At 43.3% G+C, this 21,342-nt stretch overlaps 1 protein-coding gene and 1 pseudogene across 1 annotated transcript in view; one reads left to right on the top strand and one right to left on the bottom strand.

Moving 5' to 3' along the window:
* Nucleotides 1–2,186, bottom strand: part of SRPK1 (SRSF protein kinase 1) — a 91,165-nt gene extending 88,979 nt beyond the window's left edge. Inside the window, 2 exon segments of the mRNA XM_046639861.1 lie at nt 1,599–2,096; nt 2,098–2,186. Coding sequence (XP_046495817.1) covers nt 1,599–2,096; nt 2,098–2,186 — 587 coding nt within the window.
* An 8,817-nt stretch (nt 2,187–11,003) lies between these two features.
* Nucleotides 11,004–20,185, top strand: LOC124226514 (suppressor of cytokine signaling 5-like; annotated as a pseudogene).
* The last annotated feature ends 1,157 nt before the right edge of the window (nt 20,186–21,342 follow it).

Here is a 21,342-nt window from a genome sequence, read left to right as displayed (position 1 = left end):
CGAATATCTCGTGTTAAAAATAAAATATATGGTCACCTATATATATTTACCTTCCAAATTACAGGTTGATTCAGGCTATACCAAGATTAACTTCCATGTGGAGAGACGAGGACCAATGACTTCCAAATAATACAGTGAATAATAAAATCACCACCTCCTTACATCAGCAGAAAATATAACATTTTATAACACATTCAGATCAGCTCCACAGGGAATAACAAAACTAAAGCACATAAAAAGGTAACATTTAAATCCCCGCTGCCTACTAGAACCAGGTTAGCTCCTTGATGTTTCCATTAAACCAATCTGGGACTAAAACCTGGTTTTTGAATAACTCATACATGGATAATCAAGAGGCAAATACACACACATCTATAAACTCACATTTAAATACGCTGGTTATCAAGCACTTTGCAAATGAAAAAATTTCATAAGACAGTTGATAGAAACGGAGCAAGAGGTGAGATACCTACCACTTTAGCTCTATCGATAGAGGTCATTATGTGCTCTCCTCAAACATTAGGTAGCCGCCAAAAGCAACACACACCCACACACACCCACACCACCCCCCACCCCCACCCCCGGAGTGTCATTCAGAAAGAGAACCTAGGAAAACCTCTGAAATGCGTTTTATCAGCTCAGGAAGAATTAGACGGCGTGCAACTCCACATATCATCAAGAAAATGAAAGAGTGTCGCGAAAATAATGCGTTTTCTTCCTGGATACAAATTATCTAAAGGACGATTCCCAAGACCCTTTGCAATTAGACGCTGGTGCAAGATAAAGTTCTCTAGGCTAAGCCTCCCTTGCAGAAGCCCTCTACCGGGCGCGCCTGCGAAGCTGCGCCCAACTTCTGCGTCCTCCCGCAACAGCGCTGAGCCGCGGTTCTGCACCCTGCCGACCAAACCCGACGTGTGGCCCTTAACACACCACATCGGAACCACCGAGAGTGCTGGCTCAAGAACCTCCCCGCCCCTCTTGCGAGGCCCACTCCACAAAGCATCTGCACCCAGGGCGCGGGCTTGCGGCTCAGGGACGAGCAGCACGAACAGAAACCGGCTGTGGCCACGCCGGTCCGCCCGCACACGGCGGGGAAGGCGATGCGCCCCGCAGGCTCGGGAAGCCGACCGCGCCGGGGACAGACCCGAGCCCTCCTCGAGGACCGGGAGCGCGCGGCCGGCAGACCAAAACAGAGAATTCATCCCAGGACTGCCCGCCGGCCTAGCGTGCAGACGCAGCTGCGGAAGCAGGCACGGAAGCCAGCGGACTTCACACACCGCCCGATAATGATCTACCAGCTCCGCCGGGAGGCCCAGCCCGGGGAGCGGCGCCTCCTCTCCGGAGTCGGGAGGCAGTGCCCGGGTCCTCCTCCAGCGGCCTTTCCAGCAGGCCCGGGGCTGCGGGGACCCAGGCCTGGCCTTCGGCGACAGAAGCGCCCTTCCGCGCGCTTCCCGGGGAGCGACCCTCCAGGCCGCCCCGCGGCCATGTGGCCGGAGCCGCAGGGTGCCCAACCCCGGCGCCCGTGCCAGCCGCGAAGCCAGCGGCGAGGAGGTGCGGGAGGAAATCCAAAGGATGGGATGTCGGGGGACGAGACTCACTTCCTTTGGGCTTTGTCCTTCTTGGCCTTGGTCCTTTTCTTTCGGGCCTGGAGCGCAAGCACTGCGGGAGAGAGGGATGGATGAAGGGCGAATGCGGAGGAAAGCAGGCGACCGAGGTGCGGGTGGAGACCCAGCAGGGGCGCGAGGCCCGGGCGCGGGGCCTGCCGGAGGGGCGGCTGCGGGGCGAGGGCGCGGCGGCCGGCCGGGGGGCTGGCGGGCCCCGGGGCGCAGAGCAGCGCCCAGGCGGGGTGCGCCGGAGGGGGCTCGGACCGCGTCAGGGGGCCGGCGGGCGGGGGTCTGCCTCGCCCGCCGAGCGCCGGGCCCTGGAGCGGCCCCAAGGCGCGGGCCGGCCCGGCGGGGAACAAGGGGCGATGAGTGCCGGCGCGGAGGGGCGCCCGGGCTGAGGGGCGCGGACGGGCGGCCCAAAGGCGGGGGGTGAGGGGCGGCGCCACCTCCGTGGAGGGGCGCCGCACGCCCGGGGACCGACTGCGGCGGTTAGGCGAGCTCCCGGCGCTGGCCCGGGCCTCGCCCCGCCGGCCGTTGCCCCTCGTGGCGGAGGCCGCTCCACCGCTCACCTTTCCGCTCCATGGCGAGACCGGTAACCGCCAGGCGCCTGCGCACTCGAGCGGCGGTGACTCCCGCTCCCGCCGCGGCCCAAAACCCAGCCCGCGCACACCCCGCCCCCCAGCTCCCGCCCCGCCCCCGCCCCCACGACGGCGCGCGCCTGCGCATTGAGCGCGGAGCCTACCACCTGCTCCCGAGAAGGGGGGGCGGGCAGTGAAGAATGGGACGGGGCGGAAAGAACGCGGAGCGCGAATGCTCAAGGCGGCTTGGAGAACCGAGCTTGGAATCCCGGCGGGGTCAGGTTGGTTCTGTTTGCCGGGCGGTTGCCCTTTAGGAAAGCGAAGAGCGTGGCGTTGGGCTCCCCGCGTGCTGAGTCAGAGCTCCGCAGCCAGCTGGAATCTGCCTCAGTTTCCTGGCCTGTAAAACGGGCTGATCAGGTGTGTCCCAGTTCCTTCGCTGAGCTGTTGTGAGGGCCAATTGAGGTATTACATAAAGAAAATGGGGGGGGGGGGGGGGTTACAAGTGACAAAGAGAAGGAAGTGGGAGCATCACGAAAGAAAGACTGGAGGGAAGCAACCTGTGACCCCATCGTCCCTTAAAAAGTGAAAACTTTAAAAGCGAATTTTCTTTTAAAATTTCAAGTTTGAATGAAGACTGCAAAGGAAGGAAGGGGAAAAATAAAAACAACGTTTTCTCCTTTTATGATTTTATCTTTTCGGTACGTGATAAACACGGTTGTCATTATTTATAGGATGTTTTTGTACGTTTCTTAAGTGCATTGTCTCATTTGATGTTCATGACAACTTAAAGGCAAGGTAGTTATTACCTCCATTATACAAAGAAACTAAAACTTGGAGTGGATGTGTACTCAGAATCTTGGTGTCCTGACCCAGTGATTCAGTCATCAGACCCTTATTGTAAAGCAGGGTTAGCAAAGTTTTTCTCTAAAGGGCCATATAGTAAGCATTAAGGCTTTGAACCATAAGATGTCTTTCTCAACTGTTCATCTCTGCCACTAGAGCTCAAAAGCAGTCATGGAAAATAGGGGCGGTCTGTGTTCCAATAAAGCTTTATTTATGGTCCCTGAAATTTGAATTTCGTGTAATTTTCATGTGTCACAAAATACTATTCTTCCTTGATCTTTTCTCAGCTGTTTCAACCATTCTCGCCTCAGGCCTTAGTTTGCCAACCCCTGTTGTAAGGTATTGCAGCTGAACAGGATGGAAGCTTCTGAAGACCCTTGCCCGAAAAGAAGTTAGACTCTAGGAGGGAAGACAGACAAGTAATTGACTGAGAAAGGAAGATGAAAATACAATAGTACTGCACAGGTCAAGTGTGAGGGCTTGGGTGGGATTTTATTGAGCAAAGTAAGTAATTAAGCCTGGTCAGGGAGGAGGCAGCCTTTGAGCCGGGTCTTGGGAAATGTGTAGGATTTCCACAGGTGGAGAAGGAGGTGTCAGGCATTTCTGCATGAGAAAATCAATTGAGCAAAAAGACACAGGCTTGGAAACTTACGGGCGGGGGCTAGGGCTGGTAATGACTGAAGAGGTGAAGTGGAACGTGAGGCTGGAAATGTAGGTTGGCCAAATTTGAAATTTAGATAATTAATCCTTATTGCATGGAACCTGAATGATAGCATTTCTGGGTGTGTTGCAAAAGAGGACAGCACCTGTTGGCCAAGGAAAACTGCAACCCAGTTTCCTCCTCTCTCTGTTGGGGCAGAGTTGGGGCCGACAGTGAAGCCGTGGAGTCTGAGGGTTCTGCCAGCTCAGGAAAATCACACGTGGCTTAGAAAAGACAGGAGCGAGCTGGTGGCTGAGAAGTCCCAGAATCGGGAAATTACTCCCCACCAGAAAGTACATTCTATGGGGGTAGGAATCCTATTTGGGTTTTCCTTGATGTATCCTCAGTGCTTAGCACAGTGTCTGGCACTTAGTAGGTGCTCCAGTAATTTTCTAATCAAAGAGTAAATGATGTGCAGTTTATGAAAAAGCTCTGGACAAGAGAGAGAAGACACGGAGAGGGACAGTGTGAGAGCCGTGCTAAAACCCAAATGGGTGACTGCAATCCATCAAAAAAGAAATAAGTTTAGGTTGGCATGAATTGGTCATACCTATTCTGACTCTGAGTGACTATTGCTTCTCTCTCTAAGAGTTTACTAACCATCTGTTTAATAACTCTTTTGAGAATTTTTCCAGAGTCAATGTCAAGTTCACTGGACTGAGTTCCCAGAATTGACCATTTCTCATTTTCGTCTGTTTTTCCCCATTATCTCAGCATGCTTCAGTTCTCCACACTTTTTCTAAAGTATCTGTAATTGTTCATGTAAGTTAGTTTGTTTTATCCCCCTGTTCTAAAGCCTATACCTTTTTTTTGTGCTTCTTGCTTTAAATATAACTTTAAAAATCACTTTTCCCCCCCAGTTTGACAGGGCTTGTCCTCTTCTGGACTTTACCCTTCCAGAAGTTATTCTTAAAAGTGGTGGCCATTCTTTGGTAGTCATTCTCAGTTACATGCATGCCCCTCTCCCACAACTGTTTTTTTGTAAGTCCTTTTAAAAGTAGAATTATTCAGAGAACGTGAGCCCGTATTTATCACTGCTCATGGGCAGTGTCAGAATTTAATTTCTGAGAAGATCCCATTCCTCTTGAGCTAACTTAACTTTTTAAGACCGCCCTGGGATCTTCCCTAATGCTTCTTGGAAATTTTTGAAATCTGAGCACCTAAAGGGAAGGACACATGTTTTATCACATCCAGCCTTCCCTGCCGTGCATGACGACCACAAACTCTGACACTTTGTCCAGACTTTGATCTGACTTAAATCCCAAGTATCACTTCCCCTCTGGCTTCCCCTATGTCCTGCGAGATGAAATGGACAACAGAAGAAAGTAAGAAGATGTCAGATGCTTTATTTGGAGTGATAGAAGATTCCCAGTACATGTCTGCATAATTGGGGACCCCAACAGACCTTTATCTTGCCTTCGTGTTAGTTTTGTGAAGTATTTTGGGAAAATATAATTATATGCTAGGCTTGAGTATCAGGAAACATATGGCACATTCAACAGAATAATCGATGGGAATTGAATGAAGGGTTTGAGGAGTGGAGAGGATTAAGGGAAACCGACAAGGGATGGTAAGGCATCTGGGGACTGGCAACAGCAGGTGTCTTTATCACCCCTAGGCCTGAAGGGACAAGGGCGGAGGTGTTCCCAGAACCCGATGAGAGCTTGTGTTGGTCTGCGAGGGTTGCCGTAATGAAGTCCCACAAACTGGGGGGCTTAAACAACAGAAATTTTTTCCTCACAGTTCTGGAGGCTCGACGTCTGAAACCAAGGTGTCAGCAGGGTTGGTTCCCTCTCAGGACTGCGAGGCAAAGATCTGTCCTCTTTCCTTGGCTTGTAGATGACCATCTTCTCCATATCTCTTTATATCATCTCAATCTGTGTCCAAATTTCCCCTTTTCATAAGAACATCAGTCATATTGGAATAGGACTCCTCCTAATGACCTCATTTTAACTTGATTTCCTCTGTAAAGACCCTATCTCCAAATAAGGTCACCTGAGGTACTGGGGGCCCAATATCTTTTGGGGGGGACACAATTTAACCTGTATCAGAGCTATAGCAGTAGTAAGGGGCTGCCTGACAGCCACTGTGCCCTTTGGTAAAGGGACATAACCATGACCCAGCAAGGAAATAAATGTCTGACTTCCTTCTCTTCTTATCCTCCCAGGCTAATGCCTCCCACTGACAAACATAACCGGAAGTTAGAAGGCAAGGGTGCCTGGGTGATGCAGTCCATGCAAGCCAGCCTCCCAGGGTGCAGGGCGGGGTGGAGAAGGGGGGAGGGTGAATCTGGAGGGGCAACCAGAGAATAGGCAGCACAGCCTGTCGGGGCAGTCTGTGGGATACACCCAGAGCAGCCAGCACTTTCCAAGCAAGTTAGCCTCTTGGGCTCCCTGATTCCTGAAGATCCTTGAGAAGAGATGCTGCTTGAAGATAACCCCCTTTCTGGCTTTGTTCTCTAAAAGCTTAAGCTTCACAGGGAAGTTGTGCTGGAGTAAAGGGTTGGGGGGAGTAGGTGGGAGTGATGAGTAAAAGCCTTGGGTTGGTGGGGTGGGAAACTGCATAAGTTCCTCGAGGTCTCAACTCTGTCCTTTTGGATGCTGTGGCCACAGCGTGAAGGTTGGAGAGGGGAGGAGATCCTTCAGCAATGAAAGCGTTACAGAGATTGGTGGTTCTGGAGGCAGATGGAGCCCTTGCTCTGCTCCCTGGAAGTGCTTTGGGGAGGCAGCAAGGTGTTATGGGCTGACCTAAGCTGACCTTGTCCCACTCCAAGTTCTTTTTCGTTGGTAATGATACCTGGCGGAGAAGTGGAAGTGATGAGGATTTGCCTGCTCTGCATCCTCACTCCTGAGATATGAAGAAAACAAGTTTAGACTCAGATCTGCCACACACGCACATTTGTTAAACATTCATTAGCAGGCAGGCACAAAACAGCTCCTGTGACGTATGTAAGTTCTTTGAGGTCTCTGTCCTTTCGGATGCTCTGGCCATGGCATGAATGAAAGCTTTTCTTAAGGTGGGGGCAACGGTATCCCAGAGGCAGGACTCTTTCGTTGCATAGTGGGCATCAGGCAGCCAGAGATGGGGTCTCCCTTATGCTTCGTTCTGCTGTTCAATCCTAATCAATGCCAGGGGTGTTATCAGAAACAGGTTTTCACTGGTGAAATGAATTGCTTGTTAATTTGTGTAATGGATGTTATAAAAGAGCTGTTATCGGCAAAATCTGTGGTATTCAGTTACTCCGAACCACTTGGTTGAAGCTGCCTTCTGATTAGAATGTTCGCCACCACTCCTGGCGTGGGCATTGCTGATTAGAACGCGAGCTGCACCAGGATGTAACTTCAAGTAACTGGCACCAGCAAATGTCATCCTGTCTTTGCGAAATGTTTTAATATGCCCAAGTATTTCGTTTTAGAGAAGTAGATTTATTTCTTAAACATGCCAATTTAAAAGAAAGAAGCAATCTGGGAGTCCAACACTAGGGGAATGTTAGGAAAGTTTTCCAGCACATCCCCTCTATGCGACTTGCCAAAACAGGGATGTGCTGGATCCCTACCTAAGGCTCTGGAAGTACCAGAAGAGCTTTCTTAAACATTCTCACCTAGAATATGCTTCCCTAGCCTTGCTTCCAAGGATGAATGCCAAAATACTTTAAGGTAAATTATAAACATCATAAGATGTGGTGTCCCTAGGAGGCTGCCAGGCCAAGGAAGATGCTCCACTACATTTAACATGTTCAAAGGACCATGCAGACCTGGACAATAAAAACAGTGGACCGAAGATCAAAAGTCTTTTCCCTGTTTTCTGAGCATAAACCTCAGACTCTTATGTGCCCCTAAGGAGAGAAGCTTCATAATGACCAGGATTTAACTTCCATAGCTTGGCAATTTCAGGGTCAGAGTGAAGACAATTTAGGAAACATATAGAAATGGCCAACATGGTTTACACATTCGAGTTTTGATTCCTACCTGCTATGCAATGTCAAATCCATTATTCTTTTCCTTCTTTCAGATACTTTGCACCATGCTCACCTTCGTGATGAACATTGATTGGCATTAGACTAAGAGCTGTGAGAGGCAGAAAAGGAAAAAACACAGGTCTTGACCTGTAGGACTTAATAGCTACCTTAGATAATAATTACTGTTTACTAGGCACTGTTGTCCGTCAATCCTCAAACAATCCTAAGAGATAGGTACTGTTGTCATCATCTCTGTGTGACGGATGAGGAAACTGAGGCACAACCAAAGTAAGAGGCAGGGTTTTGAATCTGGGCCGCCGGGCTCGCGAATTCATGCTCTTCATTGCACACCACATCACCTATTTAGTTTAGTGGGGGATGGACGCATAAATAAATAGATACAGGGCACAATGGTAGATGCGCAAAGTACCACAGGAGCACAAGAGGCCCACTGCGCTCAGGATTTGAGGAGGGGGCACCACGAGAGAGGCATTTCCTGAATGAGATGGCACCTGGGCAGTGTCGGAAAGCACGAAGAGGAATCAGCTGGGAACAGAAGGGAGGAAAGAAAACTGCAGCCAGAGAGGAGGGCATGGTAAGTAGAGGGAACCATAAACACGCAGTATCACTGGAGTGTCAATGCAGGGGGCAGGTGGAAGGTAGTTTGCTCGACAAACACTCAGTGGCCCCTTCTCTGTGCAGACATGGTGCTGGGGGCATAGCATGGACAGAACGTCTAAAGAACTTGAGCTTTCAAATATTTTGCTCCCTTACTCACCAAAATAACTTTTTGCAAACTTTGCAAACTATGCAAAACACTCAACAAACTAGAAATAGAAAGGAACTTCCTCAACCTGATAACGTGCATCTCTTACAAAACCCACAGCTAACGTCGTCATCGGTCGTATTTAATGGTGAAAGACTGCCTTCCCCTTAAGATCAGGAAAAAGATTAAGGATCGCGACCCTCAGCACTTTTAGTCAGTATTATACTGGAGGTTCTAGCCTGGGTCACCAGGCAATAAAATTAAAGAAAAGGCATACAAATTGGAAAGGAAATTGATACTTTCAAATAAAAGTGTTAGATCATAGTTTTGAATGCCATCAAATGGAATTTAAATACAGTAGCAATTCGATATCCACCATTTATATATGTAAAAAAAGTAAAATCGCTGTTAACTATAACAAAATTTTACATTACTCCCTTTTCTCCTGGAACTTGTGTTTCTATTCCCTTTTACTCTCACAGAAGTGTATCCTCAGGTTATATAATTTTATGCTTGAAAGTCTTTCTCAGTCATTCTGTCATACTTCTCTGCCACATAAGTGTGCGTTTACATTGAAATTTAATTTGTAAAAATATTTCCTGAGATCATGATCCTCTAAAAACTTTCTTACCTATCATTACAGGTATCATTATTGCATGATTAATCAGAATAATCATTTTTTGATAAATGAAATTTTATTGCAAACGTATCTCAGTGCGATGGTAGTTGATTTTTCTCAAGGAGTCCTGCATGATTCTATTCCTGTTTTTTTGGTATTGGCTAAGAAAACTTTTTCACATAAAATAAGTAGACAGGAATGGGAAGGGTATTGCTATAGCAATATCATTCAGTTGTTTTGGAACCCCTTCCAAGTAATGTGCCAAAAATCACGTAGTAATCATCCTCAAAACTTATTTTAATGACCCATCAGCTGACAACTCCAGGAGGTCCTTACTCAATTTTGTTGAAAGCAAATAATTGGAAACCAGCTGACTTGCAAAAAGATGTCTCACCCAGTCATTAAAGTTATTTACTTCCCTCAGTCTACACACCAGTATTTCAGTATGTCTCTTTGTTTGGACCCCTGAGAGGTTTCTACAGCTTCGGGCCGTGCACCTGAGGCGATTCTTTGGGGAAGGGGGGAGAGAGGCCTTTGGTTTTGTTTTTGTTTGTTTTGTCTGCCCCACCACGCCTTGGAATGATAGTGACTTTTGTTCACTGCTGGGTCTCAGGGGCCTAGAAAAGTGTCAGGCGCATAGCAGGTGCTCAGTGAAGATCTGTGGGATGTTAGGAAAGAATGTGAAAACCACAGTGTCTGTGTGTGTGTACAGGGGGAAGGAGAGAAGGGGCCAGTGCACTGATGTGGGTGTTTCAGTTCAAAGACACCAAAAGGCCACCTTTCCTCAAATCGCAGCAGCACTGAGTAGAGAAAAGGCCTAATCTTGGGCATCCAACCTGGGTTTGAATTCTGACGTTGACACTGAATAGCTGTGACTATGGGAAAACTCTTTGTCTTAGAATCTTACCCTAGATAAAAAGGATAATTGTCCTTCCTTCAAGGAGAGGCACTGGAGGAAATGACAATGAAAAATGATAATGCCTGGGGCCAGCCTGGTGGCCCAGCAGTTAAGTTCACAAGTTCCACTTCGGAGGCCTGGAGTCCGCCAGTTTGGATCCCGGGTGCGGACATGGCACCGCTTGGCAAGCCATGCTGTGGCAGGTGTCCCACATATAAAGTAGAGGAAGATGGGCATGGATGTCAGCTCAGGGCCAGTCTTCCTCAGCAAAAAACAGGAGGATTGGTGGCAGGTGTTAGCTCAGGGTTGATCTTCCTCAAAAAAAAAGAAAAAAGATAATGCCTGTAAGTATCTGCACCATTGCATGCGCTCAGTAAATATGAATTGCCCTTCCTTGGAACACTGCTTCTTTTTCTTTTGGTGGCACCACCTTTCCCTCTTAGGTCAGAAATTTGCAGTATCAGACTTACTGTGAACCCCCACCATTGCAGATGCTAAGCAGTAACAAAATGTTAGCGTTAGGGCCCTCAGGTGGAATTCAGGGCAGTGGGACCTCCTGTACCTCAGTTCCCTGATCTAGAAAACAAGAGCAAAAGAGCCCTGCCTCATAGGGTTGTTGTGCAGAATAATGTGTTGCCTTTTGTGAAGTGCTTAGAACAGAGCCTGGCACACGGTAAAAAGTTAATAAATGAGTGTTATCATTTTGGCCTGTCTTTTAGGCCACTGATAAAAAATACATGTGTTACTGGAAGAGAAGGGGCACCCTAGGGTAATAATGGAGTAGGAGAGTGGGGATGTTCTCAGTGGCTCTGTCTCCCACTCACCGTTTATAAGATGTATCGAGATGTCGCAAAGAGTCAGGTTCTACCCGAGGAATGAAAACCAGTGGGCAAGTGTCGGCGGGTGTAGCAGGTTAAGGGCACCATGGGTGTCTCTGTGGCCAGAGGAGCCACACATTTCCTTCAAGGCTCCAAATCCCCTCCAAAGGAATCACCCCTCCAAAGCCATGCCTGCTCTCAGTCACAATCTTCTAATCAATGGGTACAGTGGGGAAAAGGTGAAATAACTTCAAATACAGAATCTTTTCGGTCACGAGGGAGGAAGCCGTAGTGAAAACGTGGACATGAACTCCAACAGATGTTTGTCAAAGAGAAAAGCATCCATATAGGAGCCTCAGCTCCTCAGCAACAAAGCAGTCCCTTGAGACAAAATGTTGCCCTGCAATTGGGACTAAGCCCTTCAAAGAATTCTCTAAGGAGAAACCAAAATTTTGCCACTGAAATTCCTCAGATTGTTGAAATAATCGTTGAAACTGATAATAATTCATGTTTTACCCCAGGAACAAGACTTCCAAGAAGAGATTCCTACTCTTGCCATGCTCCATGGGGTGGGAACAAAAAACGTTCCTGTTTTACAAAGACACGAAGTTTGTTGGATACTGATAAAAAGTTTGATGGAACTCCAAGTGACTTGAAAGGAGAGGCACTTTGGTGTAAGAGCTCCATGCATGCTGTGGACAGCATTTCCAGCAGAACCCTAGGAAGCTGCTCTCTGAGACAGGTTGCAGGATACTGTGGGCTTGTGTTTTCCCACGAGAACTTACAACAAGCAGTCAAAACCTCCCTTTTCTAATAAAAGAAAAATACACCTTTCTGAATGAATGCTTGAGGAATGTCCTTTTCCTGCTGGCTCAGGTTTAGCCCCCAGCTGGCATTTTTTTAAAACAGCGTACAGCCCTTGTGAGCCCACATTCAACATTTTTTGATACATTTGATCCATCCTTGGCTTCTACAGAAAATAAGGAAGATAAGCTTAGAGAGAGGTGGCTTAGTATTGAAGAAAGGTTGACCCCCCTCCCAACGCACAAATACATACATTTGAAGTCACTGCACAGGCTAATTCATTATATCAACTGGGACCAAAGTTAGCTCCTGGAGTGACTGAAATAAGTGGGGACAATTCTGCAGTTCCACAAGCTAATTGTGACTCAGAAGAGGACACAACCACCCTGTGTTTGCAGTCACCTAGGCAGAAGCAACATCAGGTGGACATGGAGACAGTCATGCCCATGTTAGCAGACAGGGAGCTTGCAAAGTCTGTATACAGATTGATTACCTACACTTCCTTGTGCCCAATTTGCTTCAGCTTACAGTTAATCCCTGTTACTGGGGAGTCATGGACCGCTACAAGCAGAAGCCCTTCTTGAAGAGAAACCTGAGGCACATTTTTGCTCAGGGAATTTGTGGAAGAGTCCTCTTCTCTGAGCTCCCATCGCTACAACAGAATCCCTGTATGCCTGAATTGAACAGTGGAATCACAACTTTAGGTTTTTTAAAATTTTATTTATTTTTTTGTTTTCGAGGAAGATTAGCCCTGAGCTAACATCCACCGCCAATCGTCCTCTTTTTTTGCTGAGGAAGACTGGCCCTGAGCTGACATCCATGCCCATCTTCCTCCACTTTATATGTGGGATGCCTGCCACAACATGGCTTGCCAAGCGGTGCGATGTCCGTACCCGGGATCCAAACTGGCGAACCCTGGGCCGCTGAGAAGCAGAACATGCGAACTTAACTGCTGCGCCACCGGGCCAGCCCCTCTTGTGCCTTTTTGTTAATGTGCTCTGACCACTGGTGAGTGCTCCTTAGTTTCCTAACCTGCTGCTGCAGAATGTTATTTTACACCCCTCGACGGCTATCGCCAAGGCTACGAAAAAGAAAAGCTAGGTTAGTATAAAATATTAACCCTTTGACTGCTACTGTATGTTTCTGCTTGCTGTGCCTTGTTATGGCTACTTTTTTGTGCTAATAAAGTATTTTTGGCATTCTCCTTGTAAAAATGAAAACAACAGCAAGGGGCCAGCGTGGTGGTGTAGTGGTTAAGTTCACACGCTCCACTTCAGCAGCCCGGGGTTCACAAGTCTGGATCCTGGGCGCAGACCTATGCTGTGGTGGTGTCCCACATACAAAACAGAGGAAGATGGGCACAAATGTTAGCTCAGGGCCAATCTTCCTCAGCAAAAAGAGGAAGACTGGTAACAGACATTAGCTCAGGGCCAATCTTCCTCACAAAGAAAACCCCAAAAAACAAAAAAACTTTCCCAGTGCTCCCAGCAGGGGGCGAGGTAGAGTCCTGTCTCCCTCCTGGCTCTGAAAGCCTTGCTGCATCTTGAAACAACACAGGGGATCAGTGTTCTCAGCATTCCAGTCCCTGGGTGATATGCTGTCTCCCCCTCCAGCCTATGATTTCCTCCAGAGCAGGGAGTCATTCTGTAAAACCCCAGACAAGCATAAGGCTCAGCACATGGCAACCACTCAAATGTTCCTTAGAAACAGACCTGTAGGCCTGGAAGCTGCTTGGAGGGCTGGGGCCAGGTGTGAGCAGCCAGCAGGTCTTCCCAGGTTGTTTGATCTTAGTCTCTTTGAGAACAATAATTGCATGTTAGGATGGGGTACTTCCTTTTAGATTTAATCAAAGCATCCCCTAATTCACTGAAGTTTTCAAAAGGTCTATAACTTTGGGAGGGGAGATTCCCTCCATTGCTATGACAAGGCCCAGGCTTTCTAGTAAAGCTAAGTATAATGCCCCAGAATGTTGACAGAGTTTATCTCTAGCAAGTGGAAATACAGGAGATTCTTTTTTTCCCCTTGCTGTTCTGTATTTTATGGATTTTCGTTAAAGAACAAGTATTATGATGAAAAGTTAGTTTAACAAATCTTTATATCATGAGCTCAGAATAGTCTCCATCTGCAGACTTATAAAATAACAAAAAATTAATTAAAGCGTGAGGCTCCTTTGATTATGTTAAGTCCAATATTCAGAGCATTGTGTAGAGCATTTAGAAAGATTTTGTCTCCATTTTCGGGAAAAATTAGCCCTAAATTAAATGCTGCTCTGGTCTCACCTAACAAAGTGTAAAAATAGTACCTAAAATGATCAAACTTTTTTCAAGTAATTTAACCACATCCCAGAACAAAGCTCAGGAATACTTATGGGGGGCCGGCCCCTTGGCCAAGTGGTTAAGTTCTCGTGCTCCGCAGTGGCGGCCCAGGGTTTCGCTGGTTTGGATCCTGGGTGCTGACATGGCACCGCTCATCAGGCCATGCTGAGGTGGCGTCCCACATGCCACGACTAGAAGGACCCACAACTAAAAATGTACAACTATGTACCAGGGGCGCTTTGGGGAGAAAAAGGAAAAATAAAATCTTAAAAAAAAAAAAGAATACTTATAGGAATACAAATATACTCATCCCCAACAAGATAAAACTTACAATATCTAGCAGGAATGATCTAGTGTCAATAAAGTTAAGAAGTATGTAAAGAAGCAGAAAAATATGACCCTTAATGAGAAGAAAAATCAGTCAATTGAAACTGACCCAGAAAGTGCATTGACGATAAAATTAGTAGAAAAGAACATTAAAACAACTGTAACTGTATTCCATATGTTTCAGAAACTAGAGACAATATTGAACATGTTAAGTAGAGATAGAGAAGATATAAAAAAAAGACCAAAATTGGGCTTCTAGAAAAGAAAACAGCAATGTCTGAGATGAAAAAATTCACCGTACGGATTAACAGCTGATTAGACACTGTAGAAGAAAAAAAAGATCAGTGAACCTAATGATATAGCTATAGAATGTATCCAAAATGAAAGAGAGAAAGAAAGACTACAGGAAGTAAAAGGAAAAAGGAAACAGAGTATCAGTTTGCTAGGTGTCAACTTCAAATGAAATAATACACATGTAAGTGGAGTTCCTGGAGGAGGGGAGAGGGACAGAATAAATATTTGAAGAAGAATGGCCAAAAACTTTACAGATTCGATGAAAACTATAAACTGAAAGATCGAAAAAGCTCAACGAACCCCAAGCAGAAGAAACATGAAGAAAACTACACATCATAATCAAATTGCTTAAAACCAGTAATAAAGAACAAGTCTTAAAAGCAGACAGAGATAAAGGACACGTCACATACAGAGGAACAAAAAAAGGTTATAGCAGATCCCTCTTTACAAACCACGAGAGCCACAAGAGAGTGGAGCAACCTCTTTAAAGTACCTAAACTGTCGACCTAGATTCTATTTAGTGAAAATATCTTTTAAGAACAAAGATGAAAGGAAGACTTTTTGGACATACAAAAGTCTGAAAGAACTAATCTGAAAGACCTGCACTAAAAGAAATGTTCAAGGGAGTCCTTCAAGCAGGAGGAAAATGATACCGGATGGAAATAGGGATCTACTCATAGGAATGAAGAGCAACAGAAATGCTATGTGGATAAATATTAAATTTTTTTCTTCTTATTTAAATCTTCTTAAAAGATAATTGGCTGTTTAAAGTAAAATTAATAACAATGTATTTGGAGCTTCTAACATATATAGAAGTAAAATGTGTGACAACAATAGCACAATGGCTGGGAGGGAAGACATGGCAATATACAATTGTAAGTTTCTTACACTACATATGAAGTCATATAATATCACTTGAAGGTAGACTGTGATAAGTATGTATACTATAAACCTGAAAGCAACCGCTAAGACAACCCAACAAAGAGTTATAGCTAATAATCTAACAAGACGGATAAAATTGAACCACTAAAAATATTCAGTTAATCCAGAAGGAGGCAAAAAAAGAGGAAAAATGGAACAAAGCACAGAGGATACAAATAACAAACAAATAGCAAAATGATAGACTCAAACCTAACCATATCAATAATCACATTAAATGCAAACTGTCTAAATATCCCGATTAAAAGTAAGAGATTTTCAGACAGAGAAATAAAGCAAGACCTAATTATATGTCACCTATAAGAAACCCACTAAAAATATAAAGACATAAATATGTTAAAAATAAAAGGATAGAAAAAAGTTTTACTATGGTAGCACTATTCAAAAGAAAGAGGGAATGGCCATATTAATATTAGGAAAAGTAAATTTCGGAACAAAAACATTACCAGCCTCGAAGGGTGTCATTTCGTAAGGAATGAATGGATCCATTCATCAAGAAGCCATAACAATGCTAAATGTTAAGCATCTAAGAATAGAGCATCAAAATACATAAGCAAAATTGACAGAATGCAAAAAGAAATAGGCACACCTATAATTATGTAATTATAGTCGGAGTTTTCAATACCCCTCTCTCAATAATTGATAGAACAAGTGGACAGGAAAGTCAGTAATGATTCACAAGAGTTGAACAACACCATCAACCAACTTGACCTTATGGACATTTATAAAGCAATCTTCCCAACAAGAGCAGAATACACATTCTTTTCAGGTGTACGTGTCTCATTGACCAAGATGGTCCTTTGTTTGGATCATAAAACAAGTCACAAAAATTTCTAAAGGCATCAAATCATGCAAAGTATGTTCTCTCACCACAAAGGAATTAAGTTAGAAGTAAATAAAAGATATCTAGAAATCCCCCAAATGTTTGGAAACTAAATAACACACTTCTAAATAATCCAGTGGTCAAAGAAGAAATCGAGTGAAATCAGCAAGTATTTTGAACTGAATAAAAACATATCGAAATTTGTGGAATATTGCTAAAGCAGTATGTAGAAGGAAATGTATAGCACTAAACAGCAGTATTAGAAAAGAAGAAAAGTCTCAAATCAGTGACCTCAGCTTCCACTTTAAGAACCTAATAAAAGAAGGGCAAATGAAACCCAAAATAAGAAAAGAAAAAAAAATAAAGATCAGAGTAGAAATCAGTGAAAATAAAGACAGAAAAATCATAGAGAAAATCAATAAAATAAAAGATACATGAATATCAAATAAGCATATGAAAGAATTTTCAACATTTTTGGTCAATAGATAAATGCAAATTAAAATAATGAGATACAACTATCTATTAGAAAGTCTCACATTAAAAAGGCTGAACATAACTTTTGACGAAGATATGGAGCAACTGAATTCTCATACACTGCTGGTAGAAATATGAAATAGCAGAAACATTTTGGAAAATTCTTAAAATGTTAATCATACACTCACCATATGACTCAGCCTATGTGCTATATGAGCCTCAGTGCTATTCCTAGGAGAAATGAAAGTATATATTCATACAAAGACTTTTACATTACTGTTCATAGCACCTTTATTTGTAACAGCCCCAAACTGGAACCAACCCAAATGTCCATAAACAGATGAATGGATAAACAGATTGTGATATTCATACAATGGAATACTACCTAGCTATAAAAAGGGATGAATTCTTGATACATGCAGCAACATGTATGAATCTTAAAATAATTACCCTGAGTAAAATAAGCCAGACCAAAAAAAAAGAGCATATACCGTGTCATTCCCTCTATGTAAAACCCTAGAAAACGAGAACTAATCTATAGTGACAGAAAGCGGACCAGTCGTTGTCTCGGAATGGAGATGTGGTTGAGGAGGGCCAGGAAGGTGGGACTACAGATGGGCACAAGGAAACTTTTTGGGGTGATATATATGTTCATTATTTTGATTGTGGTAATGGCTTCATGGGTATATACATAGGTCAAAACATCAAATTGGGCACTTTAAAAATGTCATTTATTGTATGTCAATTATGGCTCAATAAAGCTGTTTAAAATAAAAACTGACCTGAAATCCAGGACAAAAAACCAAAATCAATCAATCAAACAGACAAAAAACCCTCTTCAGATCGGTATTGATATTAGAAATCTCCAAGATAGTTTTTTAAAAAAGAAAGTTGTCAAAATATTTAATAACCATTTGGGCACGGAAAAGGGAACATAAGACTTATGTTCATATATTCACACTCGCTTCTATTTGCGTAAAGAAATTGCCATAGTTACTGTTTTTCTGTGAAAACATACTGGAAGGACCTGGAAGCACACAAAAGAAGCTAACAGTGGTTATCTGGGTGGGGTGGAGAAAAAGGAATTTGGGAATGGGAGTGTGGAAGAGGGTTAGGAACAAGATTTTTAACTAACTTTCTTTATAGTTTTTATTTTTTGAACTATGTAACTACATTTACTATTTTAAAAGGTAATTAAACAATAAAGTAGAACTCAGTTCAGGCTTAACTATCGCCAGAACAGTTTTTCTAACTATGGGTCTTGATCAATTTAATGAGTCATGAAATAAATGTGGTGGGTCATGACTGTTAAAACATACATACACACACACACACACAGAAATAGAATAGAAAATATCAGATAACAAGGGGGAAAGTATTATTTCTTGGAATTTTTGTCTCAGTTACGTGTGTGTGTATTGTGTTGCCATATAAAATATAGACAGCAATCACAAAAGAATGGAAGGCACTGTTCTGGAAAACTCGAACTCCCTCCACCTTCCTCCTTTTGTATCTTTTTCTTTATTAATTTTTGAGTTGTACATATCACATTGTATTGTAGTTATTTTTCTATCCATCTGTCTTCTCATTCAGATTATGAATGTTTTGAGGGCAAAGACTATCTTAAATATTTGATCCATGCATGCATGGATGAATAGAAGGATGCTGTAAATGAACGGGTAGTGAATGAAGGAAGGAATGAAAAATTCATGTATCTAGAGAGCTGCTCCTCAGGCCATATTTGGGTAGGGAGAAGTGAGTGGTGGGCTAAAATGATTTTTCAAGGCTTTTTTTCATTCATGCACACAAACAACCTTTTGGAGTTGTTGGTCTGAAACTGAGACCTCAGGAATGAGCAGTATGTCTTTGATCTTCAAGCTTAATCAACCTTCAGCAAACATATTCTGAGCACCTACCCTATGCTGGAAAGGGTAGTGAAACTCAAGATTTTTCTCAATGTCTCACCCCAAATAGACATTAGGTCCATAGTAGATGTGGCTCCCCTCCTCATTCTTGGTCCATTGGGAACCTTAGGCTTGTCTGTGCTGGATTCAGATAGTCCCATTGAGACTTACATTTATCAAGCTTAATAATGCATTGGGTATTGTTTTTCTTTTTTTCTTGTTTCTTATCCTCCTTTTTTTTTTTCATTGATTTCCCCTCCTCCATTTTGCCCTTTCCTAGTTTGGAAATTACATACTTTATTTTAGTGGCTACTCTTAAAATATTGCTATACATGTTAATTTGAAATATGGGGTTAATCACCATCTCTATCCTCCTCCTGAAAAATACAAGGACTAGAATACTTTCTGTACTGAGAGAATTATGTTAAAAGTCTCCAACTGTGTTCATGGATTTGTCTATTTCTCCTATTTGTCATTTTTTGCTTTATTTTGAAACTATGTTAATAAGTGCACACAAAGTTAGGATTATTATGTTGTCCTGTTTAATTAGCCCTTTTATCACTGTGTAATGTCCTCCTTTAACCCTTAGGAATACTTCCTGTCTTACAATCTACTTTGTCTGACGTTAACATTGTTGCTCCAGCTTTCTTTTGGTTATCCTTTGCTTGGTATGTTTTCCCATCTTTCTGCTTTGTATACGTTTGCATATTTATATTTACAGTGGTGTCTCTCATAAATAGTGTATATATACTATTTATATATATGTTGGGTCTTTTTTTTAAACATCCATTCAGAAAAATCTATGTCTTTTAACTGGGATATTTCATCTATTTAGTTATTGATAGAGTTGAGTTTAAGACTGCCATCTGGGTATTTTTTTTCTCCTTGTGCCACGTATTCTTTGTTCTTTTATCCCATTTTCCTGCTCACTTCTGGCTTAACAAAGTATTTTTATTATTCCATTTATCTTCTCTATAAATGTTTTAATTATAGCTTTTTTATATTATTGTTTTAGTAGTTTCCCCAGACATAATAATATGCATCTTTGATTTAGGGGATTAGGATTTGTGGCGACACAAACATTCAGACCATAGCACTCTGCCCTTGGCTTCCCAGAATTCATGTCCTTCTCACATGTCATCAACTGAAAGGTCTAAGTCCAGAGTCTCGTCTAAATAGCATCTGAATCAGATATGGGTGAGACTCAAGGTACGAGTCATTGTGACATCTAACATATGTAGAGAGAGCTACCAAAGGGTCACCTATTTTGACCAGTCTCTTTTCCAAACCTATTTTTGTCAGTTCTATTGATTTCACTTAATTCTTCACACATAAAAATCAAACTCCAAACCCCATTTGCTGTAGAACTTAAGCTGCTTTAAGTGTGTTTTTTTTTTTTTTTTCAGTAATGGAGAAAAATTTGTACAAAGACATTTACACTTTCAGATCCAGTCTGTACAGGTTGTTCAGTCTTTAGAATTTTTCTCCAATTTATTGTTAGAGAAAGAAAAGCTGCAATGATGACCATGCTATGAAAAGTGAGCCAAGCAACACAAACCATAGCATTTTGTAAAGTTTGAAGTGTCTCAGAATCTCAGGTGATCTGCATTTTGGAAGAAGATTCAGCCTTTGAATTGTTATTCACTTTCCTCTTTCTTTAATACTGCACTATTTACAATCAATTAACCATTTTTATTTATTGTATTACTTTTGGAAGGGCTGGATGCTATGGGTTTATAGCAGAATATTCTTTAAAAATAGACTGTAGTCTAAGCATCTGGTTGGTCTTTCTGAGGCCATACATCAAAGACAAGACTTGGCTATGTTGCAGTTGTAGCAGAAAGGACCAAAGTCTAAACCCTACCACTGGCTGCCCAAGTGTCAGAAGTTATTGATTCTATGTTTAAAGACCTGCCTTTGACGGAAATGCTAGGATAGAAGGGAGCTGGAGCAAGAGGGCACAGAAACTGGGCTCTCCATGTGCTTCCTAGTTTCCTGTTTTAAATGTGAAATGATTTTTTGGTTTTGATGCATTTCTGTGCTTGTCCTTGTCACCCTGACAATTCATTCCTGGTTTGACTCAGTTCTGGTTGAGCCCTTGGTGCCATGGTAATTACCCTTAGGCTCCATCTGGCTGTGTCCCTGGGTATCCAACTTCTCTACTCCCGGGGCCACCACTCTTGGTCCCCCATTTCGCTCTGCCCTCCTGGCAATCATTGGAACTTGCTTTAAGCCTAACTGCTACTCATCCTTAAGATGCCGAGTCATATGTCATTGCCATAGGAAGGATTTCCTTGACACTCAAGATGGGTTCAGGTCCTCCTGATGTATGCCCTCGGAGATTCCTGTATTTTACCTTCAAAGTACTTATCACAATTTATAATTATTTTTGTTATCTATTCTGCTCATCTTGTATCTTCAGCACCTGGGACATGCCTGAGACATAATAGGAGTTCAATAAATGTTTTGAGTAAACATGAACAAATAAAGCTTGTGACTTGGGCCCCCACCTCTTTTAGGGTACAATTGTATATGACCTTGGGCTAGTTACAAAACTTATCGGAGTCCCAGTTTACGTGTGTGTAAAGTAGGGATAATACTGTTTGATCTACCCCCCAGTTTGGTGTGCTATGTATGTAGCAGATGCTTAGTAAACGTTTGTAGAGTGAGTGAATACA

The sequence above is a fragment of the Equus quagga genome, chromosome 15, assembly GCF_021613505.1.
Source record: "Equus quagga isolate Etosha38 chromosome 15, UCLA_HA_Equagga_1.0, whole genome shotgun sequence".
In the NCBI taxonomy this organism is placed as follows: domain Eukaryota; kingdom Metazoa; phylum Chordata; class Mammalia; order Perissodactyla; family Equidae; genus Equus; species Equus quagga.
The sequence above is the reverse complement of the archived record's forward strand: the minus strand, read 5'-3'. Positions and strand labels throughout refer to the sequence as shown.